The sequence below is a fragment of the Fukomys damarensis genome, unplaced genomic scaffold (assembly GCF_012274545.1).
Source record: "Fukomys damarensis isolate Sample0158 unplaced genomic scaffold, DMR_v1.0_HiC HiC_scaffold_12, whole genome shotgun sequence".
Taxonomy (NCBI): Eukaryota; Metazoa; Chordata; class Mammalia; order Rodentia; family Bathyergidae; genus Fukomys; species Fukomys damarensis.
In genome coordinates, this window is record NW_022900924.1 from 2736697 (window position 1) to 2747786 (window position 11090).

The following is an 11090-nucleotide window of genomic DNA, read 5'->3' on the forward strand; positions in this document are numbered from 1 at the left end:
GCCATGTAAAGTAAAATATTCCCAGGTACTAGGGGTTGGCGTTAGGGCACTTCCTGAGGGCCACTGTTCAGCATACCACGGCAGGTACCAGAGGGAGCTAATACCAAGTGCTCTGGACACAGAAGAGCTGGTAAACTCTATTTCCACGAGGAAAATACTCTTTTAAAAACCACAGCCCCATATTAAGTATTCAGATGAGTAAAGCCCATATAGAAGCCCATTTGGAAATCTCAGCCTCATTCCTTTAAATATTCAAACCACCTAAATTCCTACTAGTTCCCCTCAGAAAGCTTGCATACCCTCCCAATTGCCAGTCATTACCCTGAGTGCCAGGTGCCAGAGACAACAGCAGTGTGCTCTTGACTCTGGTGAGTGGCATCTCTGAAACATGGTGCTCAATCTATGTCATAGCCAAGGAGTTACAGGTAGTCTAGCACCAACCAGGCAGAGTAATAAGAGGCAAATCAGCCAGGGATTTAGCTCAGTGGTTCCAGTGCCTGCTTTGCAAGCACTAGGTCCCAAGTTCGATCCCCAGTACCAAAAAAATTAAAAATTAAAAGAGGCAAATCACAGTCAGGTGTGGTGGCACGTGCCTGTGATTCCAGCATTCTGGGAGGCTGAGACAGGAGAACCCCAAGTTAGATACCAGCTATCAAGCAACTTAGTGAGACCCTCATTAGAGGTTGTGGCTCAGTGCAAGGGCACTGGGTTTAATTCCCAGTACTGAAAGGAGGGGAAATGGGAAAGGATACGATCAGTGGGTTAAAAGAGACACAGAGGATCCAGCCATTAGAACGGCCCGTAGACCTCATAGCTGCCAGGCGCAGCCATCTGTATTCCTGAAACAAATTCCCTTTCCTATAAAGTAACACGAGTGGGCTCCAACTTCCACAGATCAGCAGGCTAGTCTGGCAGCCAGCCTACAGAAACTGAACCAATTTGCAGACCAGAAAGCAGTCTAGGGCCAGGGATTTAGCTCAGCGGTGCTGCCGCCTGCCTCCCAAGCACAAGGTCCCAAGTTCAATCCCCGGCGCACCAAAAAAAAAAATGTGATCCTTTTGGCAGTTCATGCTCTTTTTTATTTTTGTACCCGGTATTAAACGCAGGGCCTTGTCCTTGCAGGGCAGGCACGGTGACAGTGAGCTAAATCCCCAGCTAGTTCAGACTCTTATAACCGAACAGACTGGCATTTAGGATTTACATATCAGTCTTTTTATGAGGTCAACATCCCTGAATCTGAATATAAACTGGTTAGACAATATTAATTTTAGAGTCTGCAGGATTTGGGTCCCCATGTTGCCATGTAGAAACTGTGCGATGCTGGAAAAGTTACCTTCTCTAAGTCTGGGTTCCTCATCTATAAGATGAGGGCAGTTGAAGACCTAGCTTATAGGATCGCTATGAGGACAAAGCCAGCCAAAAGTAGGGTTTCACAGAGACTGATCGCTACTAGGTCAACATGACAATGCCCACATGCCTGAGCTCCACAGCTGAAACCCTAGCAGTTCTGAAAAACAAGTCACCTATAACTCATCTGGCAGGAAATACAGATATGAACTGACACAAGTCTCCTTATCTCTCTCTCCTTCTCACTGTGAAAATCTGCTGCTGAAATATCAATGTGTAAGGTGACAGGACTGAAAATGGGTTTTTACACATAATACAAAGCAGAAGTGCCCTATCACCTTCCTAAAATGAGAAAAACTTTGAATTTCACAACTTATCTGGTCCTACAATTTCACAGATGGCAGTTATGCATCTTTAACAGAGTGAGGATGGGAATTTAACACTGTCCACGATATACCCGCCAAGGTACTTGCCCTTTCTTGGGCTCTGTGGCAGCTGCCACTACAAACTTGACCCTAACCCTACTCTGCGCCTTCCCTGTGACCTTCTAAGGGCCCCTGAGAATTTGTATTCAGCTCTTGCAGACTAAACCAGGGTGGCAGCCTGCAAACCAGCCTGGTGACAACAGTCAAGGGAAGGTGTCACATCAAAGGCACACGATGACCTCTAACACACACACACACACACACACACACACACACAGAGAGAGGCATTCAGAACTAAAGCAGCAAACATAAGCACAAAGCCCGAGTTCCATCACGTTTTTAATTGTATACCAGTGATTGTAGAAAAGCAATTATTCCCGTAATTAAAATAAAAGCTATAAAAAAACAGACTTAAAGAAATAAGATGACAGCAGAGGGAAAGAGACATTTCTTTCACGTTCAGATCACAGTGTTCATGACATAGCAGCACACACAGCTGGACGCTTTGTGGTCTTGGTGTCCTCGGCTCCGGCTTCGAGAGGCCGTTTTCGACTCGTGGAAGGCTGGAAATAGAAGAAAAAGGAGAAATCTGAAAAGAAAATCATCAGCTTCTATCTAAAATGTTTCCTGTAAACTGGGGGCACCACACCCCTCTGGACTTGGACAAGTTTATCTACTTGACATTCCTCTGCCTTGTGCCTGCTGAACACTTACTGACGCGGTTTGACCTTGAGTTTCTGCACACACAGTGTGATTCAAAAGCACCACACAGACAGCAGAAAATGAACTTCGACTCTGGATCTTACCCCGAGCTGGCAATGTGTAGTACAATACTCTTGAGATTGGGAGGTGGGTACCGGGGATCGAACTCAGGTCCTTGCACTTGCTTGCAAGACAGTCAGCAGAACCACGGAGCTAAATCAACAGCCCTCTTGAGATTTGAGAGGAGAAACTGACACACTACAGTGTACTGTGTTGCTAGGCTAGGATGTGCAGTAGTTTAGGGGGAGTAAATGTATTTTTGACTTAAAATATTTGCAGCTTAAGATGGATTTACCATCCGCCAGGGATTTAGCTCAGTGGTTCTACCATCTGCCTCGCAAGCGCAAGGACACAAGTTAATCCCCAGTACCACAAAAAAAAAGGTGGGTTTACCAGAATATAACGCCATGCTAAGTTACAGAGCAACCTACGTATTGAAAATATGCAGCACCAACAGTCTCCTCTTGTTCATCTTCTCCTAAATTATCACATTTAAAGACACTACAGGGATTGCAACTGTAGCTCAGTGGTAAAACATGCACTTAATATGTGCAAGGTCCTGGGTTCATTCACAAGCACCAAAAAGAGACTATAATGTCTTTATTTAAAACAAAGAAAAAGAAAAAAATGCAAAAATCAAAGGAGAAAAAAGAAGGAAAAAAACCCTCTATTTGAAGCCCTCCCCAAAAATCTTGCTCCTTATGGAAAAATAATCTTTTGGGCCTCAGTTCTTTCCCCACTTATAAAATTAGGAGTGAAGAGTAGGGGAAAAAAAGAAGAGGTTTTTCTGGGCATGGTGGTGCACGCCTGTAATCCCAGCGCTCGGGAGGCTGAGGCAGGAGGATCACAGTGAGTTTGAGACCAGCCTGAACTACATAGTGAGTTCCAGGTCAGTCTCAACTACATAGTGAGACCCTGTCTCAAAAAAAAAAAAAAAAAAAAAAAAAAAAAAGCGGTTTCATTCACCAAATGAAAATAGGGCCAGGGCCAGAGATTTAGCTCAGTTGTACAGCGCTCATCCAGGATGCACAAGGAACATGGTTCCACACACCGCCCCCATAACAACAACAACAAAAAGAAACACAGCAGGGTAGGAATGAGCAGATATTAATTTATACTTACAAATAACTTAGGAAAATAACATTATAATCAAGAAATCAACCCCTTGCCCAAATTTTTAATTTTCCAACCTATTTTTTTTTTCAGACAGGATCTCACTCTGTAGTACAGGTTGGCCTTAAACTCATGGTGATCCTCCTGCCTCAGCCTCCTGAGTGCTGGGATCACAGGTGTGCACCACCATGCATGGCTACATTTTCCAACAAATTTAAATTTGAATCTTTAACAGAATGCTGGATCTTGCCTTGTGCTCCTCTAATGCATTAAACATCCCGACTTATTGTCTTAAGCTACTGGAGCAGACAAGAAGAAAACACAGTATCAACTGGATTATAACAACAAACAAACACACACACACACACACACACACACACACGCACTCAGGACTGACCCCAAGGCCTATGCACTTAGCTACATCCCCAGCCCTTTTTAAATTTTTTATTTTGACACGTGGTCTCACGAAGTTGCTAAATTGTCCAGGCTAGGCTCAAACTTGATCCTCCTGCCTCAGCCTCCCAGACAGCTGGGATTACGGTGTGTATCACTTTCTAGGCTTCTAATCTACACTTAGCAATCACGAATAGGAATACCTGGGGTGAGACCTGGGGTAGAGCCAACGGCTTATTTTCCTCAGCCAGTAGGTTCTGAAACTTAATCTTCATGTCCTCATCCTGTGAACAAATTAAAACCTTAGTAGGTGACACACGAGGGAAAGGAGGGTTCTAAGAGGACACGACCATCCCTGTCCTCTCGCGGTGATCTCATGAGCGGTCTGTGCTCGGTCAACACTGGCTGAATCAGGCCCACGTGCCCAAGAGCTCTTAGTGGGTCAGCGACCACAAACCCTAGCAGCTAAGACTTTTAGAACCAGCATCCCAGATCCTGAGAGAGATGACAATCAGGAGGCCAGAGTGTCGGGGCTGACACCAAGGAGCTTCCTGAACCCTTCTGGACCTCTCCCCTCCCGGCCACCAGGAAGGCTAGTGATCCAGGCCATCCTAACTGACTCAGCACCCTCAGAAAATTATCCAGCACATGTTGTACAAGTTGCCCAAAGGACTTGAAGCCCACAGTATCCCAAGCTCAGATCTAACAACGAACAGGGCAGAGCACTAGGTGTTGCATGCTGGGAGCCGGAAGGAGACAGAGAATGCTTGTCCAGATTTGTCTGAACACAGCTGCCACCTGCCTGGATGCTCAACACTGCACACGTCAAGGATTTGCATCTGGTTTTGTTCTCCCCACCTCTGGAAATGCAAAACACCCGTAGCTAGGCAAGTGGGTTTTGGGTAGCCAGAAACCTAGCTCAGTCTCTCACAACGGCAAGTACAGAACAGACCCAGAACAGTTGGGTTCCAAAGCCCCATGCATTTTCCAGCCCAACACACCCTCCTCCCTCTTCCTCCCCCATACACCACGGTGGTCAGGCAGAAGACACAGGGACAGAGGCCTCCAACATGCAGCAAATTCAGGGACACAGCAAAACGACATCACGGGCAGCCTGACGGTGAGTTCCCCTCTCTCCACGACCGAGGCCAGGACCACCAGCTCCTTCCATCCCACTCTCTCACCGAGTCACTCAGCACAGGCCCGCATCCCAATCTGGGCGACACCCAACACAGCCGGCTCCGCCGCGAAGCCCCTGCAAGGCCTCATGACCGCAGTCGTCCCCCGTTTCCACCACGCTCACTCGTGCCGGTCCCCATGCACCTCGCGCCTTCCTTCACTCGGTGAACAACACATCCTGAGCACCCCGAGATGCCAGGTACTGTACCAGGCACAGGGGCTCCACAGCAGAGGGATTCTGTGAATGCAGCTGACCCACCCATTCCCCCAGGGCACGGCCAGGCCCTCAGCCGTCAGAGCTCTTCGCGCTGTGTGAAAATGAGGGTGCCCAAGCCCGTGGGCAGTAACAGCGCTTCCTCCTGGTTCAGCCGCACACCCTCACCGACCCCTCTCGCCACAGGTGTCGCACCACTCTGCAGTAACTGCGGCCAGTGTGGGCCTCAACCCAGGCTGCTGTCAGCTGCCCAGGACAAGGACTGATCTGATACCGCTTTACACACCTGGTACCTAACACTGCTTGACACACGAGCTCGTTAATTGTGTTCTGAGCTAAGAGTAGTAGTGCACACTTGTAACCTCAGAACTCTGGGAGGCTGAGGCAAGAGGTTTATAAATTCAAGCCCAGCCTGGGCAACGTAGCAACTTTGGAAGATGCTGTTTAAAAAAAAAAAAAAAAAAAATGGCAGGGGGTGGCGGTGCTAGGGATATAGCAGCTCAGAGCAAGGGCTTTAGGTTCAATACTCAGTACCAAAACAAAAGCTATGTCTGGAAGGAATGAATGCATAAACAAATGAAATCACAACGGCACAGCGCTAGGGTGTGGCTAAGCGCCCCCCAAAGGCATGGGTGATAAAGGCTTGGTGCCCATGGCATCACTGCAAAGCGATGGAGCCTAATGAGAGGAAGTTAGGTCATCGGGGACACGGCCTCAAAGGAAACCATGGGACTCGGGCCACTTACTAGTCCTCTTTGTACCAGCCGTGAGGTGAATAGGTCACCTCAGCCAGCTGCCTTACTATGAGCCCAAAGCAACATGGATCCATCAACCTCCAAAACTGAGCCAAAACAAGCCTTTTCTCACCATGTAATCCCAGCATTCAGTGCGATGGGGCAGGAGGAGCCCCATGAGTTCAAGGCCACCTTGGCCCGGGACTAAAACTCAGACTTCGTCTTGAAAAGGTAAATAAACCTTTCCTCCTTTGAAACTGATTAATCTCAGGTATGTGTTAGAGCAATGGAAAGCAGGGTAACACAGATGCCCTTCTGTGGGCAGCCCTTTCGTGCTGCCAGAATAACCCAGAATCTGTGTAAGTCATCAGTTAGCAATAATATGAGAAAGAAGCTTATTGTTGACACAGATAGCAGAGTGTATCTATAAAATCCTTCCTTTGAGTTGTCCACAATCTATTCATTCAAAAGTATTAAACTCATACAGTGGGACACGCTTGTAGTCCCAGCACTCAGTAGGAGGACACCACAACTGCAACGCCAGCCCGAACTACACAGCAAGATCCTGTCTCAAAGAAACACCCAGAAATTAAATAAAATAAACATTAAATAAAATTAAAATTAAAATATCCCCCAAAGACCAAGGAAGAAGGAAATCTCTATTTTAATAAACATTAGGCAGAAAGAAGATATAAGAAATGCTCTCCAAACTGAACATTGTTAATGGCACAACAGAAACAAGAATTCACATCCCCAATACTCAGCCCAGTGCCAGACCCACAGAACCATCAAGGCTGTTAACACTAACTTTCAAATATAAATAAAACTTTATTGCCGGGGATTTAGCTCAGTGGTGCCACCGGCTGCCTTGCAAGCCCAAGGACCAGAGTTCGAGCCACAGTACCAAAAACAAAAACAAAAACAAAACTTTATTATTGCGAAGCAAAGTGACTGGCATGTGATCTAAAATACTGGTTCAGGGCCTCTGATTCCAGAGGACATCAGCAAAGCCTGATTAAATTTGCCAAGTCTTGGAAAAAAATCTAAAAAATAAACAAACAAACAAACCTAACCATTATTAACGGCTGTTTTTAGATAGCTAATCTGCATCCTTAAACTTCTCTCCACCTTTGGCTGCAAAACATGTGGACAAAAGAGCATTCACACGAGGGCCCTGTGTTCACCTTTTGCTTGGTTGTGAATAACAGACTCCGCTGGCTTGTAAATTTCAGGCAGACTCAACACACTATTCCCGAAACTCACCCGACAGCTCCATTTTTTCCAAGGCTAACCCAGCTCCTCTACCTCTACAGTGGACCCCCAAGAGTTTCCCTACTGGGACACATGAAAAGAGCCAAGAGGCGTGTTTTTCTTTCTCCATGAAAATCAAATCCCCACATGCAAAGGCACCCTGTGTTTCCAAGCTCCCTTTTTCTAAGGTCCTGCTGTTTCAAACCCATTTGGTCCACTAAATGCTAAATCATTTGACAGATTTCTTCTGGGGGCACTGCTGTTTCCAGGGCAACATCCAAAACATAGTCTGCCCCCTCCCAACTCCCTTTTATTCTTTCTTTCTTTTAAGGATTTGTTGTTCTCAACCTGAGCTGGCCCAAGCAAAACTGTTAGGTATGCAGAATTGCAAGCGGGAACAGGGACGGTCTCCCCAGAGGCCCAGGCTGGACTGCCCAAAGGATTCCTGGACCAGCAATCCCGAGTAACAGCTTCCGACTTGAGCTATCTGTGTCATTCCAGCTTTAGTGTGTATGCTGCTGAAGTGAGCACTAGCTCAAGCTATTTGATGAAGACCCAATCATCACAGGAAACAAAAAGGCCATGAGAAAGTTAACAGAAAGAGCCATGGTTGCGGCGAAATGAAATGTACTGAACAGAGTATCAGACGTCCATCAGAAAACCTCCCTAATGCTGTGGCTAATTCCAAAGCCAAAGATTAACCCAGTGAAGTCACAAAGGACACGCGACTCTGGAAGTGCTGAATGAAGTCGGCTTACAACGGAAAAGGCAGCCACACTCACAGCACAAACACCGAGGTCATGCAGACCGGAAAGGCGCAGGTGACAGCCGACACCAACGGCATGCTTACTCACCAGAAACATGAAGTGGGACCCCTCCTGCCCAGTCAAGCGGGCTTCAGGAACAGCTGCATTCCCTCCTGGGAGGCTGCCCTGCTCCAGCTGCCCCCTCATCCCGATGCCCTGATTGAGGGCAGGAGATGGCAGGACGGCAGCCCGGCCCACCCCACCTGTTGGAGGGAAGGTGAGGAGGGCACAGAGCTGGGGGTGGAGTCCGAACAATCTCTCGAAGGACACACTGGAACTGTCGACTCAGGACAGCCACAAAGTGAGCATGTCCATCCCCGAGCCATAGCTAACAGGGAAAAGGATGAACGCCCCAAACACCCACCACACCCCACATACCCTACACTTGATCTGAAACAATCGCACAAACAGATCCAGCAACACAAAAATTTGGGTTTCCGTGTTCTTCCCCACCTCACTGGGCAGTTCAGCTGGGGCTCCGCATGCATTTAATACAAGGGGGAACCTCCCACACCCACCTGAAGCCATGGGTGACCTAAGGCTTCTTGAGTCGTAAACCGTGCCTTGGGATCCACCACCAACAACTTCTTGACAAGGTCCAGAGCTAAAGCAAAAAAGAATCAGGCAAACTGTAGTGAAAAGGATTAACACACAAAGGCGGTGCTACGAAAAGTGTGCTAGGACGCCAGGTCACCATGCAGAAAAAGAGGGTCAGCATGGACGCAGCAGACAGAGCAGGCAGCACCTCCCAGTCCTCCTCACTCTGTATTCAGAGGACTCTGAGCAGCAGGGATGACATCAATGCCCCCAAGTCTCTTTGCTGGGTCATCACAACCTCTCAACTCCCCGTTTCCTCTCACTGCTGGACTCCCTTTCAGACTAATTAAAACTGAACTTCCATCCAGTTCTCAGATACTCGGAATACACAGCCAACCCTCCTGAGGCCCCCAGACAGATGGTGAATCCTTTAGCCAGGGAGGGGCTCCCTGTTCGGCTTGTCAGAAAGAAAACCTGAGAACTGCAGCAAGCAACAACTGCAGGCTATCTTGTATACTGCAAAATTGCTATTCCTTTAAACATACTGACACTAGGCTGGGTGTGGGGGTGCACACCTGTAATCCCAGCACTCAGGAGGCTGAGGCAGGACGATCGCTGTGAGTTCAGGGACAGCCTGGGCTACGTAGTGAGTTAAGGACAGCCTGAACTGACAAATGAGACCCTGTCTCAAAAAAAAAAAAAAAGAAGATATGCCTTAAACATACTGACATTTCCATGTAATTGCTTACGATACATTCCTGGACATTTTATTTTAATCTACTTTTTCTTTAGGGAGTTATAAGGTTGCACCTTTAAATTACAAAATACAAAGTAACCAATGATGTGACTTTCACATGCTACTTTCTCAAAGGAAAGCTTGTAAAGTTACTTATTATCTTGCACCCTTAAATAGGTAGGTACCAGCCACTTGGGTACATTATACTTAATACACACATAAAAGCCATGCAGACAGGGGTTAAGATGTAGAGAGGTTAGACAACTTGCCTAAGGTCACACACAACTAGGAAATACCAGACCCAGGAATTGAGTTTAGATTTTGGAACCCACACTCATAATTTCCTGTGCTTCTCACATGATGCAAAACTAACAATAGAAACTAAGAACAGGGTCAACAGGAGAAAACACCATAGAGCTGGAAAGAAACTCCCACCGACAGCGCACTCACATTCTAGGAAGCCACAAACTCTTAACTGTTTCGTATCCATACCCTTCTCTGAGACATCTGCCCAGACTTCAGGAATGAAGGTGTACTTTCCACTGGTGATCTGATCCTTCAATGACACTGGAGTCTTATGCTCAGAGAAAGGTGGATACCCACTAAGGCTTAACATTGGTAGAGAGAGAAAGGAAAAGAAATCAAGTGGTATTCTCAGCAGCATTCAGACGTGTAAATTTCTTTTCAGCATAATGAAAAATCAGGTTTCTCTAATTTAAACACAAGCTGTTGAACTGGACACAGTTATGATGTCATCTAATCACATCCAACCAGACAGTAACGTGATGAAAACTTTTCTTACCAGATAAACAGAATAACTCCTAAACTCCAGCAGTCCACAGCTCGGTTATACCCTGTAGTCCCAATAGAGAGAAGCACCTCAGGAGCCAAGTAAGTGGGGGTACCACATAAAGTTCTCATGAGAGAGGTCTCCCCCAAAATCTTGGACTGCCCAAAATCAGTAATCTAAAATTAAAGGACAAAAGAAATAATTTTCAACAATGTCACAAAGATCATAGTCTGTCAGTCCCCAGACATGTAAATCCAGACATGTAAAACAGAATAGTCTGGCCAGGGATTTAGCTCAGCAGTTCGGTGTGGCCTGCCTTGCAAGCACAAGGACCCGAGTTCAATCCCCAGTATCAAATAAATAAATAAATAAATAAATAAAATAGAATAGAATAGTCTGCACTACACAGTTCACACAGTTCATCTGAAACCTACAGATTCATATCTTTGGGGTTTTCCTTAGGTTTATTTTCTTTTTTCTTTTGTTTTGGTTTTCTTGAGACAGGGTGTTGCTATATAGCCTAGGCTATCCTTCAACTCATGGTGATCCTCCTGCCTTACCCTCCTGAGTGCTGGGATTACAGGGGTGCACCACCATGCCCAGCTACAAATGAATACTTTTGAAATCTAAGGTATTTTTTTGGTACCGGGGATCGAATTTGGGTCCTTGCACTTGGAATCACTGAGCTAAATCCCTGGCCCCAAGAATTTGTGGGGTTTTCTTTTGTGTTTTGGTTTTTTGTTTGTTTTTTTTTTGTTTTTTTTTTTTTTCCCGGGATGGAACTTGGGACTTTGCGCTCGCAA

At 46.4% G+C, this 11090-nt stretch overlaps 1 protein-coding gene across 9 annotated transcripts in view; it reads right to left on the minus strand.

Annotated features, from left to right (window-relative positions):
• Positions 1-2098: 2098 nt before the first annotated feature.
• The window catches only part of Chek2 (checkpoint kinase 2), a 33533-nt gene continuing 24541 nt past the window's right edge, over positions 2099-11090 (minus strand). For 5 of the 9 annotated variants that reach the window (XM_010603711.2, XM_033762288.1, XM_010603708.2 and 2 more), the window contains 5 exons: positions 10300-10463; positions 9990-10105; positions 8743-8828; positions 4244-4324; positions 2165-2335 (listed from right to left, as the gene is read on the minus strand). In XM_010603711.2, coding sequence (XP_010602013.1) covers positions 2246-2335; positions 4244-4324; positions 8743-8828; positions 9990-10105; positions 10300-10463 — 537 coding nt within the window. In that variant the 3' untranslated portion in view covers positions 2165-2245. Of the gene's footprint in view, positions 2336-4243; positions 4325-8742; positions 8829-9989; positions 10106-10299; positions 10464-11090 lie in introns of those variants that run through there. The other 4 variants (XM_010603712.2, XM_010603714.2, XM_010603715.3 and 1 more) reach the window with 4 other exon arrangements.